This window comes from Propithecus coquereli, unplaced genomic scaffold, assembly GCF_000956105.1.
Source record: "Propithecus coquereli isolate 6110/MARCELLA unplaced genomic scaffold, Pcoq_1.0 Scaffold18, whole genome shotgun sequence".
Classification (NCBI taxonomy): Eukaryota; Metazoa; Chordata; class Mammalia; order Primates; family Indriidae; genus Propithecus; species Propithecus coquereli.
This window is the reverse complement of record NW_012142745.1, coordinates 11,983,503-12,005,402: the sequence shown is the minus strand read 5'-3', so window position 1 is coordinate 12,005,402 and position 21,900 is coordinate 11,983,503. Positions and strand designations below refer to the sequence as shown.

General features: G+C 40.7%; 1 protein-coding gene across 2 annotated transcripts in view; it reads right to left on the bottom strand.

The window, feature by feature from the left end:
- Positions 1-21,900, bottom strand: part of LOC105808829 (nuclear body protein SP140-like protein) — an 85,309-nt gene that overhangs the window by 33,988 nt on the left and 29,421 nt on the right. For both annotated transcript variants that reach the window (XM_012642587.1, XM_012642588.1), the window contains exons 3-10: positions 21,237-21,405; positions 18,668-18,751; positions 16,497-16,559; positions 15,938-16,087; positions 5,071-5,217; positions 4,028-4,120; positions 2,077-2,160; positions 817-906 (exon numbers count right to left, since the gene is read on the bottom strand). In XM_012642587.1, the coding sequence (XP_012498041.1) occupies positions 817-906; positions 2,077-2,160; positions 4,028-4,120; positions 5,071-5,217; positions 15,938-16,087; positions 16,497-16,559; positions 18,668-18,751; positions 21,237-21,405 (880 nt within the window). The remainder of the gene's footprint in view (positions 1-816; positions 907-2,076; positions 2,161-4,027; positions 4,121-5,070; positions 5,218-15,937; positions 16,088-16,496; positions 16,560-18,667; positions 18,752-21,236; positions 21,406-21,900) is intronic.

Genomic DNA, 21,900 nt, shown 5'->3' with positions numbered 1-21,900 from the left:
TATTTGAGAATGGGATCCTTCCCCAGACTCTATTGAGGTGTTTTGTAATATAGAGAATATAAATCACATTGTCTTTGTAAAATAATAAAAGCATTTTTGAATTCTGAAATATATCTGGCTTAAAAGGTTTAGATTAAAAGATTATGGATTTTGGTAGGCGTTCAGGCTATATTACTCCTGCCTCTTCCTGTAACTTTCCATATAGGATGCACAAACAACAACAACAAAAAATCCTTAAGTGTTTGTGTGCTGGAGTTTCCCCATTTGTGAAATGGTGGAAACAATCATTATCTTGCCTACCTTCTAGGTTGTTGTCAAGATAAAAAGAGATCTTATCCGAGGAGATATTTTCAAATATCATTACTTGGCCAATGTCAAGTTGGGGGTCATCCGTTAATAGTTACGAATTGAATTTGACAGTAATAACCAGAAGGATTTCTTTCTGTCAATAATTAGAGAATATGACCCAGGTCTTTTGAGTTTTGAACAGGTTTGTGACAAAATCAAGCAACAGCAGACACCCACTCTCTCTTCTCTACAAAATAGGGGATGGGCGGAAGCAGACAGCACTACATAAGTCCAATACTTAGGGGTTAGTTGGTCTGGTGGTCAGTAGTATAAGGGCACTGCCACTCAACTGCAGCCATCTTGTTGAGCCTGAATTTATAATGCCTTCTTTCTTCCCATTTTTTAAAATGGCCAGATGAGGCAGATGCAGAGAATGGGCTCCCAGTGTACGTGCAGAGGAAAATGCACCAGGAAGCAGGAGCTGTGAAGTCAGACTCCCGCTGTCCTGGAGAGCCAGGTGGTCCTTACCCTTCTCACCACGCTCATTTCTCAGTGCTGAACTCCAGACTTTCGGGGGTGACTCATCCTCACTGGATTCTGAAAAGTCATAGTCATGTCCTATTAAGGCAGAAAAGAGCAAATGTCCCTGAGGTCTCAGTGTGTGACAAGGGTACCAAGACAGAAGAATATTCTAGAAAAAAGAAACTAGGAAAAACTTGGGAAGCTCTGATTATGGGGCAATAAAGTCCCTGCTCTCAGGCCCCCAGGACCTGCCTTTTGAATTCGTGTGGCCTGAAGGTTAGTATTTTACCCTCACTGTCACTTGAGCCCAGGGCTGAGAAAATTTCACCCCCAGTGGGCATCTCTGCTTTGTCTTGGCTCTCTGTCTTCTTAGACCACATTATCTTTCTTTTATGAAAAACCACAGGCCGGACGCGGTGACTCACGCTTGTAATCCTAGCTCTCTGGGAGGCCGAGGCGGGCGGATTGTTTGAGCTCAGGAGTTCGAAACCAGCCTGAGCAAGAGCGAGACCCCGTCTCCACTAAAAATAGAAAGAAATTCATTGGACAACTAAAAATATATAGAAAAAATTAGCTGGGCATGGTGGCGCATGCCTGTAGTCCCAGCCACTTAGGAGGCTGAGGCAGGAGGATCGCTTGAGCCCAGGAGTTTGAGGTTGCTGTGAGCTAGGATGACGCCATAGCACTCTAGCCCGGGCAACACAGTGAGACTCTGTCTCAAAAAAAAAAAAAAAAAAAATCACAACATAAGCCAACTATCTAACTATAATCTGGGTTTGGGTATAGTTAATCTGAAGTCGTTTTTTTCTCATCAATAATTAAATAGCAGCACAAATTATTCTTTGAAGACTTTCTAAGTTTGTGACTAATAATATTATCAACACACAGAGGAATGCTGTGCTGACAGTGTTCTATCAAATATAAAGGCTGGTGGTAGAGGTTAAGTACATTATTCCAACTCGGTAGCATTAATAAATATGATAGCGTGTAGTAAAATGACTGTCATTTTACTAACATATTTGTGCTACATTTTCAGCATATGATTCGATTGGACCCATCCAATTAAAGAACACTTTGTAATGCCTTCATGACCCGTTCCATTTCCTAATAGAGCCAGTGAGGTTAAATGCAGAAAATGTTTTCCTAGAAGTTACAGAATCAAGGTGTATGGAGAATGTTCAGAGTAAAATTCATCAGGTAAACAGAGCTCTGGATTTGGACTCTAGATATTCTATAGTCCAGGAATTGCAATTCTAATATTCTTACCTGGTGCAGTCTGGGGTCGTGAGCAAGTGGCTTCTTGGGTCTCCTCTGTCTCGCTTGATTTTGAAGAGTTGCAAACATTGATCACTGCACAAAAGAATAGGATTCCTTAGGGATCTCAGTGTGTGACCGAGGAAATTCCCCCATTAAAAACCTTGGAAACCCTTGAAATTCCATTCAGGTCCTGGCCTGCACCCAGTTCAAGCTGGTCTTCCCTTCTAAGTTACCTGCCTTGTAGGTGAGTGATGCTCCATTCCCGTCCCCACAGGCAGAGATAATTCACTGGCAAGGGGCAAGTGAATTTGCTCTGCTGACCTTTGCTTTCCTGCACTGCTCTGTTACTTCTCACCCCTTCTCCTGTTATTTCACATTCCCTTCACCTCTGCCTCTGTTTCCCATGCAAGGAGACCTTGAAGATCTTGTGTTGAAGGTGTTGAGCCTCCGCTACTCCCATCTATCCAGGGAACTCCTTGAACTGGGTACAAGGCTGAGAAATCACCTTCTTTTGTGTTTGAGCCATAGACACATTTGAGGACTATTTTTTAGAGCAGTTCTCTTACACTAGGATAAAAGTTAGAGTGTGCACTGTCTAAAAAATGAAACAAATTTACATTTTACTTTGAAAGATACAGTGAGCAATTAGAATGAATGTATTTAACACATTGTTCTTTCATAACATCAAGATGAGGCAACATTTGTATTTGCTCTTAGGTCTTTTCCTAGTGTGTTTTCCCTAAAGTGCTGTGTTTCTAATATTCTCAGGATCTAGAAAGTAAAAAGGGAAAACAAATCACCAAGTTGTACACTAACTAGTTATAAATGATATGACAACTCATGCTGCAAATAGGAGAGAGATCATATAATATTTTGATAATTGTTTCTATCTCTCATCTTACAAAGGGAAAAATCAGAATCCTGGATGCTAGTCTTGTCTTTCCTTTAATTTCCATGAGTCTTTGTAGATGACCTTGAAACATTTATGTGATTGTGTTTTCTTATCTAGGCAGCAAGGACAACACTGTCTATCCTGGTTACCCTTTGAGGTTATTGTAAAGAAAAAAATACTATTTTCAAATGTCTTTTGAAAAATCACTAAATATGCCATGACTTGCTAAAGAACTCTGTCAAAAACAATACTTCGGGCTGGACGCGGTGGCTCACGCCTGTAATCCTAGCTCTCTGGGAGGCCGAGGCAAGTGGATTGTTTGAGCTTAGGAGTTCGAGACCAGCCTGAGCAAGAGCGAGACCCCGTCTCTACTAAAAATAGAAAGAAATTGCCTAGACAACTAAAAATATATAGGAAAAGTTAGCCAGGCATGGTGGCGCATGCCTGTAGTCCCAGCTACTCGGGAGGCTGAGGCAGGTGGATTGCTTGAGCCCAGGAGTTTGAGGTTGCTGTGAGCTAGGCTGATGCCACAGCACTCTAGCCCAGGCAAAAGAGTTAGACTCTGTCTCACAAAAAAAAAAAAAAAATACTTCAGGTTTCAGAATACTTTATCTCAAGTTTTTCTTTCTGCTAACACTAGATAGTTGGATGAATTCTTTTGACACTATTCACAGTTTGTGATCAGATGACAATATTATATTCCAATAAAGGAATTTTTATGTTTTATATAGAAATCATGGTATAAATCTAACACTTTATATGCATAGTAACTAGTTTGTTTTAAAAACAAACTCATCACTTTGCTAGCCTATTTCTAATATATAATCAATGTGTGGGTATACATATTGATTAATAGAATTCATTGATTAATAAACCTAATCCTCAAAAATAAATTTAAAGTAGTTTCTTATTTTCTTGCATTTCCCAAATGGGTCAAGTTAAGTAAGTGCAGAGAATGAGATTCCAGGATAACTGGATCCATTGTACAGAAAGGGCTCAGAATAAAGTGCATCAGGAAATAGTAACTCATAGTTCAGATTTCCGCAGCCCAAGCCTTGCTCTCCTCACCTTCTTGATCAGGCTCACTTTCCAGGGCTGAGATGGGGGCTCCCGGGGGCTTCTCTCCATCATTGGATTGTTCAGAGTCCTCACTGCTGATAACTGTGCAAGAGAGCAAAATCCATTAATAGCCTTGGGTGTGGCCAAGGAGTCCACACAGCGGGAAATCCCATAATAAGAGCACTAGGGGCCACCAGGCACAGTGGCCCTCAAGAGCAGCCTGGGCAACACAGGGAGACCCTGTCTCTACAAAAAATAAGAAAATTAGCCATGTGTGGTGCTGCACACCTGTAGTCCCAGCTACTCTGGAGTCTGAGGTGAGAGAATCCTCTGAGCCCAGGAGTTTGAGGTGACAGTGAGCCATGATCATGCCACTGCACTCCAGCCTGGGTAATACAGGGAGACCCAGCCCCACCCCCGCCAAAAAAAAAGCACTAGGAAGACCTGGGAAGCTAAGTTAACTTAAGGCCCTAGTCTCCTCCTTCAATGAGTGTGAGCTGTAGGTTGTTACTGGTCTTAAACCAAAAGCTGATAAAATTTACACACACAGGGCAGCTTGGCCCATCCACTGGCACTGTTCTCACCCCGACCCTCATTCTACTTTTCTTTCACTCTCATTTTATTTCTTAATTTTCTCTTGGTTCTGCTCATCTCCCCTGCTTCTGCCTGTTCCTGGCAGTGGTGTCTCTTTATATCTCTCCTTGTCTTGATGCGTTTCTTTCTCCAACTCCTCTTGTGAATATCTTGGCTCCCTGATTTTTTCCTTTTCTTTAACTCTTCCCCTGTACTTTCCCCTCTTCCTTTATAAACGCCTCTCTGACATCAATACTTATTACCTCCATTTCTGTCTTTTGGAATTGTCCCAATTCCTCAGGACTTTCTTTTGTTAAGCTGAGGGCTCACTGCTTGAGGTGCTGGCCCCCTCCCCTTCCCGCCTCCATCCCAGGCTACCTGGACTGCCCCGATGGCCTCGATGGGCCCTGATGAAGTGCCTGAGCCCCTGACCTGGTAACCTGTGATTCCCAGCTGCAAATTCATACAGTCAGCCTTACCTATTATGTCAGATGCCTGGTTATGGTTAGTTCTTGCTTGGGCTCGCTGCTCATCTTCTGAGTTAAAAAGTGGCTGTTCCTTCTTTATATCCACCAGACGCACAAAACAGGAATTAACTTGGATTCCTTGGTTGCGTAGCTCTACCCCTGGACCAAATTGTAAGGAGCAAAGCATTTTCATTTGACTCCCCAGTGGGCCCTTCACTGCCATTGATAACTCCCTCTCCCACAATTTCACTGCTGGGGAGAAAGCTTCACACAAAAACACCCCACCCTTCTTTTTTTCCTGTTGCTAAACTCTGGCGCTTCCTTCGTGCCTCTCTTGACTCTGTTTGTTTCATAACTTTTCCCTTTAACTCTTCCTCTCATCTTTTGAGTGCTAACATTTTTGTCTTTTTTAAAAATAAAAATTATGAAATTGCTTGAGGCCAGGAGTTTGAAACCAGTCTAGGAAACATAGTGAGACCCCATCTCTACAAAAAAATAAGAATTAGCCAGGTGTGGTGGCTCACACCTATAGTCCCAACTACTCAGGAGGCTGAAGTGCGAGAATCACTTGAGCCCAGGAATTTAGGGCTGCGGTGAGCCATGATTGTGCTACTGCACTTCAGCCTATGTGTAGAGAAAGACCCTGTCTCTAAATAAATAAATACAATAATAAAATAAACGTTATAATTGCAGAATAACATACAGAGATAAAAGTGGGTTTTGAATGATCACAAAGTAAGCATATCACTTTGGTCCAGGAATAAGATTACCCCAACACCTCAGAAGCCTCCTAGTGACACATCCCAGTAACTGTCCCTATAGTCTTCCTCAAAATCAACCACCATCTTGGTTTCAAATACCTAGATGAATTTTGGCTGTTATGTAATTTATATAAGTGGAATCATGCTGCCTTTTCTCTCTCTCTCTCTCTCTCTCTCTCTCTTTTTCTCTCTCTCCTTTTTTTTTCTCTTTCTCTTTCTCTTCCTACATCTCTCTCTCTCTCTCTCTCTATATATATATATGTTTATATATATATCTCCCCAAAAGAAGCCAAATCTCTCCAAATTTATATATATTTTATTCAGTATGCTTGTGAAAGTCATCTATATTCATTTAATGTGATTATTTTCACTGCTGCATGGTATTATATTACAGAAATAAGCCATGAAGTATTTATCCATTTGTTCTGTTTCAAGTGTTTGGTTTTTATGCATGATGCTGCCATGAACATGCTTTTCTATGTGTTTTCATTTCTGTTTATTTCTGCTGAGGAGTTTAATTGTTGAGTTCTAGGGTATATGTATTTTTTACTTTGGAAGATTATACCAAACTGTTTCCAAAAGCATTTGTAAAGGCAAAGATGTAAGAGAGAAAACTCGGCAAGTTCAAGTAACTAACGGAAGTCTGGTGCAGTGGGAACGGGGCACGAGGGGGTGAGAGGCAAGTGATGGAGAATGCGTGGTACACGGCAGGCACCTTCAATATGCTCTGCAGGCAGCGTTGACCTGACGCCAAGGGCCACAACAAGGCATAGGGTTTAAACAGGAAAGCCACATGAACTGGTTTAAACAGGAAAGCCACATGAACTGGTTTAAACAGGAAAGCCATACGAACTGGTTTAAACAGGAAAGCCATGTGAACTGGTTCCCTTTTTGAAAGGTCCTTCCAGCTGAAGTGCAGAGAACGGACTTGAGGGGAGCAAGACTGAAAGATGAGGCCAGACGGGTGACGGGTTCCCTGGTTTCAGTGAGAGTGATGGGGATTTGGACTGGGGTGATCATGCTGGGGATGCACAGAAAGGGACAGGTTGGAGATAGTTAAAGTTGGAACTAACAGACATGGCAAATAAAATGATGATTGTTTAAGCCATCAAGTTTTGGGATGGTTTGTGACATGACACAGCCATAGGTAACTGATACAGCCTCCATAAGAAACGTCCTTCTGATCTTTGAATAACGGTCTTCAGGCACTTGGAGACATGGGCCTAGAGGACAGGTCTAAGCTGGAGATGTGTGTTTAGGGATCAGCAGATGGAGACTGAGCGGAGGAGAGGATGAGATGCCCGAGAGGAGGCCTATTGCAATCCAAGGGGTCACAGGGGCCATTTTGATAAGGACGCACTTCACTCTTCCCAACGGTAACAGGGACAAGCCTGTGCCTCCTTTCCGGTGACTGTCCCCTCAATTCAGACACTGTCTTGATGTGTCTCCTCTCTCCCTCTCTGCGTGGCCTGCTCTCCACCAATTTCTCATTCATTTTCCTTTAACTCATTCTCTACATAGTTCTCTTTGAGCCTCCCCCATTTGTTCTTATTTCTTGGTATTTATTCCCCTCTGTATATTTCTCTATTCACATTCTTTTTCTCTATAATTTTTTTTTATCACTGTCTCTCAGGGTCAGAACTAGGGTGAGGCAAAGGTGGCACCTTGGGGTGCCTTAAAATTTGAGGAAGCACTTAGCCTCGGTGCTGAGAGTGAGATTGTTCTTCCACGCTGTGCCCTGGGGGCCTTCCTGCCTCACCTAGTGCCAGCCCTGCTGTTCCCTACCTTGTGTTTCAGTAGACCCATGTTACGTGTCCTACCTGCTGCTAGTCTGCCTTTGTTTCTTAATTATTAATGTGACCTCTGCATGTCCTTTCTATATCACTTTCTGCCTGTCTTTATTTTCCTCATCTCAAACATTCGAGTCATTGCCAGAGTTCTCCCTCAGAGCCATCGTCTACCACATCAGAATCCCTTGGTTTGCAGTTCCTCCTGAAAGCCCCTCACTGGGGCTTGCATCATGAATAATTTTCATGGTTTCCTTATAACTTCTGAAAAGTAACTTGTGACTTATTTCTATTCACGAACCCCACAACATGGAAATGTTTGGATTCCATGTCAATTTCTCTAAAATCTTTCTCACTGTTGTACAGTTGACCTTTGAACAACATGGCTTTGAACTGCACAACAGAGGTTTGAGCTGCACAGATCCAGTTATATGCAGATTTTCTTCCACCTCTGCCACCCCTGAGAAGCAAGACCAACCCCTCCTCTTACCCCTCCTCCTAAGCCTACTCAACATGAAGATCATGAGAATGAAGACCTTCATGATGATCTACTTCTACTTAATGAATGTATTTTTTCTTCCTTGTGATTTTCTTAGTAAGATTTTCTTTTAAAAAGCTTACTTTATTATAAGAGTACAGTACATAATACATATTATATACAAAATATGTGTCAGTTGACTGTTTATATTATCAGTAAGGCTTCCAGTCAATAGTTGCTATGAGTAGTCAGTTTTGGGGTAGTTAAAAGTTATGTGAAAATTATTGACTATACAGGGGATAGGTACCCCTAGCTGCACATAGTTCAAGGGTCAACTGTACTTTGTTATTTAGTCTTCCTCAGTTAATCTTTTTTTGTACTCTCTCTTCTCCCATTCCCTACCCAGGGACACCCCTCCAATAAAGAAAGTAGGTCTCTTTCTCCCTTACATCTCACACCTGCTAAAAGCAGCCTGAGGTTGCACACAAAGGCTGTGTGTCTTGGGTGGGAGTAGGCAGTTTGTATGGGAAAACAAAAGAAAGTTTTTGCTCTCATAGGAAAACAAAGATATAATTAGAAAATTAGAGCATGGTGGCAGAATAGGACTCTCAAGCACTTGTCCCCCTGTAGAAACGTCAATGTGAACAACTATCCATGCATGAAACTAATGAAAATACCTTCATAAGAGCTGAGGTGAGAGATTACAGCACCTGGGTGTAGCAGAGAAACAAGAAACAATACATTGAAGAGGACAGGGAGAACAGTTTTACATTATCTTTGCCAAGTCTCCCCTATTCCCAGGCAGCAGTTTTGAGAGAGATATCATACACCTGGGGAAAGGAGAAGGAAGTGAGCACTAGACTGTATCCTGGACCCAAACACCAGGCCCCCATGACACCAGACTCCAGGTCAGTACTTGCACTTTAAACCCCCAAGCGCACCCCGGCTCCAGGCTGAATCCTACAGAACCAAGCTCCAGGACAACCCTGAAAATTCAGTCTCCAGCCTGCCCCAGCACCAGTATGGTCTCAGTGGCCCCAGGTGCCTTACTGGACCCGGTGCCAGAACAGATCCAGTGGCACTAGGCCCAGGCCTATCCCAGTAGAAGACTGGTCCTGGCAGCACTAGACTTCAGGCCCACTACAGTGACAAAAGAGCTTACACCAGTATTGCAGAGCCCTGCAGACTCTGGTTTAAGGCCCAGCACAAGCCTGCCCATCAGTTATCTTAGTCACCAGGCTAGCCTGCCTGAGGACTCCTGTAGGAAGCCTGCCCTTGGATCATGCCAAATGGCCTTCCCAAAATCTTTGGATGGGGCAAAAGTCTTTCCCAGACAAAGCCAGTCTGCAAAGACTGGAATAAATCCCTGCTTCCTCAAATTTACAGACATAAATGTAAGTCAATAAGAAACATGAAAAACCAAAGAGATATAACACCACCAAAAGAACACAATAATCTCTTGGCAGTTCACCCTGAAGCAATGGAAATAACAAACCATCTCATGAAGAATTCAAAAGAATTGCACGGTATGGGGGAATGACACACTTGTAGCCCTGGCTTGGGCAAGGCAAATGCATTACATGTAACCAAAATGTTTGTGCCCCCATAATATCCTGATTTAAAAAATTTAAAAAAGAGAATTGTTTTAAGGAATCTCAGCAAACCTCAAGAAAACACACAGAAACGGTTCACTGAAATCAGGAAGACAATAAATGAGCCAAATGAAAAATGTAACAGGTATTGAAATTATTTTTAAAAAATAAAACATATTCTGGAGCTGAAAAATAGCATGAATGATAAGAAAAATGCAACAGAGAGCATCAACAGAAAAACTAATCATGCAAAAGAAAGAATCAATGAACTCAAAGACAGGTTATTTGAAAATATACAGTCAGAGAAGAAAAAAGAATGAAAAGGAATAAGAAAGATTACAAGATTTGAGAGACACATCAAAAGGGCAAATATTTGAGTCATAGGAATTCATAAATGAGAAGAGGAAGACAAAGAAGTAGAAAGCTTATTTAAAGAAATAATAGTAGAAAATGTTCCACATCTGGGGAAAGACATAAATTTCCAGGTACAGGAAGGTCAAAGGTCATCAATCAGATTCAATCCAAACAAAACTTCACTAAGATATACTATAATCAAAGTGTCAAGAATCAAGGACAAAAAGAGGATCCTGAAAGCAGCAAGAGAAAAGAAGCAAATAACAGTTAAGGGAGATCCAAAAAGGCTAGTTTTGTATTTCTTAGCAGAAATTTTACAGACAAAAGGAGAGTGAGATGGTATATTCAAAGTGCTAAAGGAAAAAAAAAACTGCCAGCCAAGAATACTATATTTGGCAAAGATGTCCTTCAGAAATGAAGGAGAGATAGACTTTCCTGACAAACAAAACCTGAGGTAATTCATTACCACCAGACCTTCTAAAAAAATGCTAAAAGGAGTTCTTCGAGCTGAAAGAAAAGATTGCTAATTAATAATATAAAAACATAAGAAAATATAAAACTCACTGGTAAAATAAGCACACCATCAAAATATAGAGTACTGTAATAGTAATGGTGGTGCATAAATCACTTATATCTCGAGTATGAAGGTTAAAACATAAAAATTGAAAATAATAATAGCTACAACAATTCGTTAAAGGATACATAATATAAAAAGATGTAAATTGCAACATCAAAAATTTTAAGTGAGGGGTGAAGTGCAGAAATTTTGTATGTGATGAAAGTTAAGTTGTTATCAGCTTAAAATAGCCTGTTATAAGTATAAGAAGCTTTTTGTAAGCTTTATGGCAACAACAAACAAACCTGTAGTAAATATACAAAAGATAAAATGAAATCAAATTTTAACACTGAGAAAAATCACCTAATAACAAAAGAAAACAACAAAAGAGGAAGAAAGGAATAAAGGATCTACAAAACAACCAAAAAATAATTAACAAAATGGCAGTAATAATTACTTACCTACCAGTAATTACCTCAAATTTAAATGGATTAAATTCTCCAATCAACAGACATAGAATGGCTGAGTAAATAAAAAAATTACTCAAATATGTGGGGCCTACAAAAGACTCACTTCACCTTTAAGGACACTAATAGACTGAAAATTAAAACACGAAAAAAGGTATCCCATGCAAATGGAAACCAAACAAAGAAGGAATAGCTGTACTTATATCACGTAAAATAAAATAAACTTCAAATCAAATACTATAAATGAAGACAAAAAATATCATTATATAATGATGAAAGGGTCAATTCATCAAGATGATATAATAATTATAAATGTAAATGTGCCCAACACACAAGCAACTAAATAAATAAAGCAAATATTAATATATCTGAAAGAAAGATAGACTGCAATACAATTACAGTAGGGAACTTCAACCCCTTACTTTCAGAATGAATATATCATCCAGACAGAAAATGAATAAGGAAACATTGCACTTAAATTACACTTTAGACCAAATGGACCTAATAGGCATACACAGACCATTCTATCCAAAAGCAGAAGAATACACATTCTTCTTAATTATATATGGAACAATCTCCAGGATAAATCATATGTTAGGCCACAAGACAAGTCTTAAAAAAGTCAAGAAGGTTGAAATTATATCAAGCATTGTTTGTGACCACAATGACAGGAAACTAGAATCAATAACAGGAAGAATTTGGAAAATTCACAGACACATGGAAATTAAATAACATGCTCCTGAACAACCAATGGGTCAATGAATATATTAAAAGGGAAACTTAAAAATATCTTGAGGTAAATGAAAATGGAAATACAATATATCAAAACTTATGGGATTCAGCAAGAGCAGTTCTAAGAGGGGAAGTTTATAGCAATAAACAGCTACATAAAGAAGGAGGAAAGATCTCAAATAACCTAAGGTTACCCCTCATGAAACTAGAAAAAGATGAAAAATTAAGCTCAAAATTAAGAGAAAGAGGGAAATAATATTGGATCAGAGGTAAATGAGATAGAGGCTAGAAAAACAATAAAAAGATCAAGAAAAGAAAGAATTGGATTTTCGAAAAGACAGACAAAATTAATAAACCTTTAGCTAGACTAAGAAAAAAAGAGAGAAGACCGAAATGAATAAAGTCAAAATGGAAGAGGAGATGATACAACTCATACCACAGAAATACAAAGGATCATAAGAGAATACTATGAAAAATTACACACCAAAAAATTGGATAACCTAGAAGAAATCAATAAATTCCCAGACACATAAAGCCTACAAAGACTGAATCACAAAGAAACAGAAAAATCTGAACAGACCAATAACAAGTAAGGAGATTTAATCCACAATCAAATACCCCCCATCAAACAAAAGCCCAGGACCAGATGGTTTCACTGCTGAATCCCACCAAACATTTAAAGAACTAATACCAATTCTTCTCAAACTCTTCTAAAAAATGTAGATGAGGAGATACTTCCAAACTCATTCTATGAGGCCAGCATTACCAGGATACTAAACCCGGACAAGAACATGACAAGAAAAGAAAATTACAGGCCAATATCCCTCATAAACATACATTAAAAATCCTTCAAAAAGTACTCGTACATCAAATTCAATAACACATTAAAAAGATATTCACTATGATGAAGTGGGATTTGTCCCTGGGATGCAATGATGGTTCGACATACATGAGTCTATAAAGAAATCACACACTGCATTAATAGAATGAAGGACAAAAACCATATAATTATCTCAATAGATGCAGAAAAAGCATTTGACAAGATTCAACCTTCTTTCACAATAAAAATTCTCAACATGATAAAAACTCTCAAAAATTAACCATGGAATAAATGTACAACAACACAATAAGGGTCATATATGACAAGCCTGTAACTAACATCCTACTCAATGGTGAAAAGTTGAAAGTTTTCCCTCTAACATTGGGAATAAGATTAGGAGGCTCACTCTTCACCACTTCCACTCAATATAGTACTGCAAATCCTAGCCAGAGCAATTAGGCAATAAAAAGAAATAAAAGGCACCCAAATTGGAAAAGAGGAGGTTATATTGTACCTCTTCACAGATGACATGATCTTATATGTAGAAAACCATGAAAATATCACCAAAAAATTGCTAGAACTAGAAAAAAATTCAGTAAAAAATCAAATCAAAATCCATGTGCAAAAATCAGTTGCATTTTTATACACTAACAATAAAGTATCTGAAAAAGAAATCAGAGTAAACCAATTTATGATAACTATAAAAAATATTTAAGAATGAATTTAACCAAGGAGGTGAAATATGCATACCCTAAAAACTCTAGGCATTGATGAAAGAAATTGAAGAAGAAACAAAGGAATAGAAAGATATCCCATGTTCATGGATTGGAAGAATTAATATTTTTAAAATGTCCATACTACTCAAAGTGCTCTACGGATTCAGTGCAATCCGTATGAAAATTTCAATGTTTTTTTTCACAGAAATAGAAAAAACAAATCTAAAATTTATGTGGAAGCACAAAAAACCCTGAATAGCCAAAGCAATTTTAAACAAAAAGAACAAAGCTGAAAGTATCACACTACCTGACTTCAAAATATGCTACAAAGCTATAGTAATTCAAACAGGATCATACTGGCATAAAAATAGAGACATAGACAAGAGGAACAAAATAGACAGTTTGTATTCAGCATTTATGGTCAATTGATTTTTAACAAAGGTGCCAAGCACACACAATAGAGAAAGGAAAGTCTCTTTAATAAATAGTATCAGGACAACTGGATATCCACATGCAGGAGAATGAAATGAGATCCTTATCTCACACCATACTAAAAAAGCAACTCAAAATTGATTAAGCATTTAAACATAAGACCTGAAATTGTAAATTACTAGAAGAAAACATAGAGGGAAGCTCCATGACATTGGTCTGAACAATGATTTTTCAGATATAACACCAAAAACACAATCGACAAGAGCAAAAATAAACAAGTGGAGCTACATCACTTTAAAAAGCCTCTGTATAGCAAGGAAACCATCACTAGAATAAAGGGGCAGCCTACAGAATAGGAGAAAATATTGGCAAACCATATATCTGATAAGGGGTTGATATCCAAAATATATAAGGAATTCAAATGATTCAATAGAAAAAAACAAACCAATTTAAAAATGGGCAAAGGATCTGAGTAGACATTTCTCAAAGGAACACATAAAAATGGTCAACAGTATCAAAATGCTCAGTATCTCTAATCGTCAAGAAAATGCAAATTAAAACCACAAAGAGATATCACCTTATACTTGTTGGAAAGGCTGTTATCAAAGACTACAGATAATAAACAATTCAAGTATATGGAGAAGAGGGAACCCTGGCACATTGTTAGTGGGAATGTAAATTAGTTCAACCATTATGGAAAACAGTATTGAGTTTCCTCAAAAAATTAAAAATAGAACTACCGTATGATCCAGCAATCCCCATATTTGGTATATATCCAAAGGATATGAAATCAGTACAGATGCTTCTAGACCTATGACTTTGCTACATCTCCATAAGCCCATTGTAAATCAAAAGTACTGTAAGTCAAAAACGCATTTAATACGTTGATAAACCCATCATAAACTTGAAAAATCTTAAGTCAAACCATCTTAAGTCAGGGACTGTCTGCACACTGAGATGTCTGCACTCCCGTGTTCACTGCAGCATTATTCGCAATAGCCAAGATTTGAAATCAATTTAAGTATCTATCAATGGCATCAATGGATGAATGGATAAAGAAATGTCATACATATATACACAATGGAATACTACTCGGCCTCAAAAATGATGAAAATCCTGTGATTTGCAACAACATGAATGAACCTGGAGGACACTGTGTTAAGTGAAATAAGCCAAACACAGAGAGACGAATATAGCATATCTCACATATACACAGAGTGCAGAAAAGTTGAACTCATAGAAGTTGAGAGTATGTGGTGGTGACGAGGTGGGGGTTGGGGAGAGAAGGAGATTGGGGAGATGTTGGTCAAAATATACAAAGTTTCAATTAGAAAGAATAAGTTCAAGAGATCTATTGTATAACATGGTGGCAACAGTTAATAACGTATGGTATTCTTGAAAATTACTAAGAAAGAAAATAGACTTTAAGTGTTCTCACCACAAAAAATGGTAAGTATGTAAGGTAATGTATAAGTAAATTAGCTAAATTTAGCCTTGTCACAACCTATATATATTTCAGAACAACATTGTACATAATAAATATATACAGTCTTTAATTTGTCAATTTAAAGAAATAGTTAAAATGGTAAAAAATACACAAATAACCAAAAGACAGAGCGTGTGAAAAAAAATTATAGGTAAGTAACAATTATTTTGTTCATCACAGGACAATGGGCTGGATGTCTCCTTTCTTGCAATTTCCATTAGTCCCTACTGGTCCGCAGGACTCTGAAGACAATAGAGAGCACAGCTGAGACACAATACAGCCTTGCTCTGTCCTATTTTCATTCTGCTATACCTCACCCTGCCTCTCTTTCCTTCTCAAGTTTCTACTTAACAGCCCTGTCTGCATCTATTGCTGCCTCCACCCTGTGAAGGTGTCTGTGCTTCACTGAGTCCATGGCCAGCCTCTCTCTAACAACTTCTTTCACCTTTTGTTTCTGATTCTCTTCCCTGGTGAGGCTCTGCAACTCTCCCCCTTGTCTCCCAGTTTTCCTTCCTAACTTTCCTCCTCCAGGTCTGTTCATCAGGATATCAGGCTCCTTTCCTGCCCTCTCCGTGTCTGTGTGATTCCCCCTTTGTTAAATAACTGTCTCCCTGCATCGTGCGTTAGTCCACTCCCTGCCCTCAGCCAGGGCCCCCCAGCCCCTCCACACTCATGCAAACCCAGTCAGTTAGTCTTACCTGCTGGCTCAGGCTTTTGGACACGTTGTTGATTTGCTCGTTGGCATCCTAGTGTACCACTTTTGCCTCTGATCATATCATTTCTCCTTGTGTTTGCCTGTTCTGTTTCACAGAGGTGCTCCAAGAGTCCGCTTTCAGGTGGGATTGTACCTAAATGGCATTTTGATTCATAAATATTTTATTTGCCCCTGCTGCTCATCACTCCCTGTCCCCTCCAACCACCACAGCCCGGGCCACCTCTGGATGGAGGTCAAAGCACTAAGGCCGTAGCCACAGTCAAGCAGACACAGGCAGAAAACTGTAAAGCAGGCACATGAGTAAAACATCCAGGACCAGAGCCAGCAGGAACTGGCAGCAGGTATGTCCAAGGGGTACGAGAAGAAGAAACCCTCCCAGGCAACCCAGAGGATAAAGACCTGTTATTTAAATCCTGAACTTGAAAACATTACAGATGCAAAGACTGAAAATTCTGGGCAATCAGTTACACAAGAGGCAGCCCCACAGCACATTCCAGAATGGGATGAGGCAACAAAGGACAGAACAGTCAACAGGAACAGACCAGTGAAAAAGGAGGAATCTGAGTGTGGTCCAGGCAGGCTTTGAGAAGAGTTTTCACCAGTTCCTGGGGGGAAGAAATGAGAAGTTTGTTTCAGAAATTGAACCATGGGTTTCGTCATTCTCCCCTAGTCCCTTTTTAGTCTTTATGGTGTAGGAGTTAAAGACCCCTCTAAGTCTCAGTGCAGTTCCCATTGGGAACTGGCAGATCCACCAGGTCAGCCACACCCCTGGCTGAGAGGCCTCGGCCAGGCCGCCTCGTACTCTGGTAACCGGCCACAGCTTGTCTTGACATCTCTGGCCAGAGTGACCCTGCCTTTGTCCCAGAGCTGCCCCTCCATCAGTTCCTGCCAAGTCCTGGTTGCCTCGGCCCCACCCCCTTTCATACCCTGCCCACCCCCCATCTGTTCACTCTTTCCTGTCGGCCTTTCCATGGGGATTCAGTGTCTGATGCGCTTCTACCTCCTGCAGCTCTTGCTATTTTTTTCTCTGTATTTTTATGTCTGCATATATGAACCCATTTTTGTTCCATGTTTCTGCCTTTTCTGTTAGATTACCTGGGTGGCAGCACAGGGTTAAGACACAGGCTCTGGGTTCAGAACACCTGGGTTCATCTTTGCTCATCTGACCCTAGGCAAAATCCACACGTGGTCTCCCTAGATTTCAGTTTCCCTATCTGCAAGATGGGCTCGTAAGTAACACTAATCTCCAATGGCAGCCATGAGCACTAAACCCGCAACTGCCACAGAGCAGATGTTCATTCAGAGTAAGCTGTTACTATTAACAACACAGCTCTTCTCTTCAGCCTTTGGTTTCCCCTCCTTCTCCTCTGTCTCTCTCTCTCTCTCAAAGTACTCATGTCCTCTTCACATCTGAACCACTTCCTCTGTGTCTCTCTCTGTCACTTCCTTTCTCTGTGAATATTCCTGCTCTTGAACAGCATCCCCCACATTTAAATCAGTCCTTTCTTCTTCCACCACCAAGTGTAATATTGTGATGTCAGAAGAAATATATATTTTGGACTTCCCCTGCTCCTGGCCAGAGTTCCCAAAGCCCTTGTAATATCCTAAGTATTAATGGTGAAAAGAGCATCTTTTGTGATGCATAATAAGCCTGAGGTTATGTTAATGAGGTGATTTTTCAAACAGCCCCCCCTAAGGATGGGGGGGGCTGTTTCGTGGGCAAACTAAACACATGACTAGAGGTTTGGGACTTTCAGCCCATCCCCTGGCCTCCAGGAAGGAGAGTAGGGCAGGAGGTTGACTTAATCACCTACAGCCCATTATTTTATCAATTGTGCCTATATAATGGAATTTCTGTAACAGCCCTAGATGACTGGGTTCAGAGCGCTTCTGGGCTGGCAAACAAACGGGAGTGCTGGGAGGGTGGTGCGCCCAGAGAGGGTGCGGAAGCTGTGTGCCCCTTCCCCATACGTTGCCCTACGCGTCTCTTTAATTTGGCTGTTCTTGAGTTGTATTTTTTATAGTAATTTGGCAAACGTGTAAATGTTTCCCTGAGTTCTGTGAGCTGTGCTAGCCAAGTATCAAAACCAAAGAGGAGGTCATGGGAACCTCTGATTTACAGCCAGTTGGTAAGGAGCACAGGTCACAACCTGAGACCTGTGACTGGTGACTGAAGTGAGGGCCTGACCCTTAACATGCACAGTCTGTGCTAACTCTGGTAAAACTGAATTAAATCAGAGGACACTTGGCATCTGCACAGAACTGGAGAACTGGTTGGCATGGGGAAAACCCCGCACAGGTGCTGTCAGAAGTGCTGTGAGTGTGAGGGCTCAGACAACTAAGACATCTGTTTGTCTTTCACTCAGAGTCTTCTCTTTAGTATTGACCATGGGCCACAGTTCTTAGCCCTTCACAGCTTCACAGGGATCTTCTCCTGAGGGACCTGGCTACATCACCATCACTCCCAGGCAGTTAGTCTTGCAATCTGGCTACTGACACACTCGCTCCTGTCCCTTCATCCTGGTTATTGGGCCAGAAGTGTCTTGTGATGGCTGCCCCTCCAGGACCCACACCTGGGTGGGAGCTCAGACAGACTCCCCTCCCTGCCGTCCCCATGGTCCTTCCTCATTCTTCCCCGATTCGCAATCTCCACTCAGCACCTCGGGCCCCTTTTCTTCTTAGCAGCTGAGAAAGTCTGTCCTGTCGTTATTACCTTGTTCAAGCCTTAGTTGGCTGCTGGGCCCCTCCTCTCTCCCTTCTTCATCACTTTCTTGTAAATACGATTTGTCTGGGAGCACTGAAGAGCCAGAGACAGAGTCAGCAGGAGAGAGAAGGAAATTAGTTATCTCCAGCAGAGACCAGCGACAACATCTCTAAATTATACATTTAGGAATTTCCAGCCCTTGTGTCACTGAGAGCTCAGTGGGTCCCACATGACTTAACGTTCTCTGGTTATCCCCGGGACAGCAAAGAGAAGACCCCATCAAGGAAGACTTTGTTTCCCACACAGAAAAGAGATTCTCAAGATTTAAGACTAAAGGAGAATTAAAAACATTGTGAGCCATGTTACTCACCTAAAAACAATTTCAGATGGCAGGAAAAGCACATGTCAAAATAAGTAATAGAAGTGAAGTGTGTTTTGTGAACTGTTCAAACTAAGGAAGAAATGGGAATTTCTTGGGGAGAAGGTCTTTGGTCCTAGAGAGAGCTGATTATAAAAGCGAAAACCCCAACAGCTTTAGTAATGGGGCTAGAAAAGAGGAAGGTTTTGGCTTAATTGGGTCAAGGAGGAGGAATGATTCCCAAAAAACATAACAGAGGACACAGGGGCAGCTCGCATGGACTTCAGGGTCCAGGAGGAGGCAGCATTCCCAGAAGGCAATGGGGCACAGCACTGGGTGAGGCAGTGGGCAGTGCCCTGGGCAGCAGTGAGCCTCCATCTCATCACCCAAGCACCGGGAGCCACTCGGAGACCTTGCAGGCTCCCTGTAGTCCATGGAGAGGATCAGAGTCCCTGAGATGTGACCAGTAAAGGTAACACCATTACCTTGGCACCTACAACCTGGGGACATCCTGGTTACAAATACAATATTGATTTGAAATTTGCGCACAGGTATTCGACTTCCTTTAATTTCCTGTTCTGGTTTGAATGACTTGCTATCGAAATTATTTTATTTTATCTTATTTTATTTACTGTTTTTTTGAGACAGAGTCTCATTCTGTTGTCCTGGGTAGAGTGCAGTGGCATCATCATAGCTCACTGCAACCTCAAACTCCTGGCCTGAAGCGATCCTCCTGCCACAGTCTCTCCAGTAGTGGGACTACAGGCCTGTGCCACGAGACTGGGCTAAATTTTCTATTTTTAGTAGAAACAGGGTCTCATTTTTGTTCAGGTTGGTCTGGAACTCCTGAGCTCAGTCAATCCTCCCACCTCAGCTTCCCCAAATGCTAGGATTACAGGCGTGAGCCACCGCGCCTAGCTAAAATTATTTTATTCTTAATTAGATAAGGTTACTGTTGACACAAATCAACAAGCCATATATACCTTCTTAAATTTTTTTTTGTGTTTATAGACCTGTAGTATCTCTTTGTTGCCTCTTAAATAAGCTTCAAATTCCTCAGCTTTAAATGCCAGATGGTTCAAAATCTTTCTTTAACTTATCTCTCCTGAATCAGCTCCTACACTGCTTTGCACTCCTAGATTTGGCCAAATCCAATTTGTTCTGTTTTGCAGGTATGTTTTCACACTTTTTATTCCTGTTCCCATTGCATCCACCCTGCTCAGGGCATGTGTCCACTTTTCTTGTGATGTCTCTAGCTCTTATTTGGAGAACTTGGTTGAGACCAAACTACATTGGAATAAAAAGTTATCTAGGGAAGTAAAAAAAAAAAAAAAAAAATGGAGGGTGTCTTCTTTACTGTGTCCCCATAAAAGAGTAAAATCATGCCTTCTCAGGAAAAAGTCTAAAATTAAACTGTTAGTTTTGTATAGCACCAAAAATAATCCCTGGAAGAGCAATCAGTTTTGTGATTATTTGGTTAATGTTTGTTTCACTCCTTGTGGATAAAGGGTAGAAATACCCATTTCTCCTTTGCCAAAGGCAAATTTGACCCAGGGTTTACTTCCTTGTTCGTTACTCTGGAAATTATGGCCTTTTTGTTCTGTTACCAGGCAAACACTGGGCTTCGAAAAGACCCATGACTGGCAGACTGGGAGGGATGAAACATGAAGTACAAATACCTGATGGGAAGGCGTAACTTTGGCCTTCCTTCTATGTGGTAACTCTTGTAACTCAGCTTACCTATTGTGGGGTCCCTGAAAGCTATGACTATGGAGGTGTTATAAGAGATATTGACTCCCACGGGAATGTGGGGCTAGGCCAAGGTGGATCCTGCAACCACAGCTGAGCTGTCACTCAAGGCAGGTTGTAGTAAACTTGGTGGACTGCTGTGTAGACCACTGCAAAGGCTCCAGCTGAAGAGAAGCAACCAATGTTGCCCTGTTGGGATTCTGTGTTGCTTATTCTATGTTCTTCTAAGTAAACCTGGTGCCAACGTGGTTCTGTTGTCTTCTGAGTCTAAATGTCTGGTTAAGGAGACCTGTAGGTGGTTGTACCATAGCTATTACACCATAGCTTCAAGAAGGCTCATGACATGCCTGTTTTGTTAACTACTGTATCCCCACTGCTCAGCACAGTTTGTGGCACATGGTAGAAGATCAATATATGCTTGTTTAAAACATTGGCCCTGGACCTCAAATCGTAGGTAATAAACCTAATTACCATTTATGAAGCTTTTATAAATGGGAATTAAATCAGGATATTCCTTCATGTGGACATCGCTGAACAATATCTTCAGAACTTCTAGGTTAAAGTTCTTCTCCAGCTCACTGAGAACATTGTACACCACTCTTTGTACAGGCACCAGGTTTCTACAAGATTCTTGAGAATCCTTAAAAAATAATGAATGAAAAAATATAAGAACAAATTTCAAAGAGTCCTGGAAAGTAATTTTATGACTAATGTATTCCAGTTTTCTCACATAGGTATCTTCTCATGTAATGTTTTGTAATTTTTATATATTCATATAGCTACTAAATGGAACAAGTTAATACTTCCTCCTTAAAAGTACCCATTGATGAGTTTGATCTCTTCACTCTAATTTACATTAGATGTAAAAAGGAGCAATTCTGAAGAATAAAAGTGGATTAATGTTAAAGGATGTGTAACCCTTTAAGAGCCTGGCTGAGATGTTTAAGAATAGACTTAGCAGGTGATGAGTGGCTGTTCTGTTGGCTGGACAATCCCCTGCGCTTCCTACAGGACTGCCTTGGCCTTAAGGGCTCAGGAAAACCAGGTGACCATTCTTCCCTTGCTGTAAACTTGGCCACAGAGGAGGCATATTCATGGGCAAAGAGAAGACTTGTTGTTCTGTATCTCCAACAGG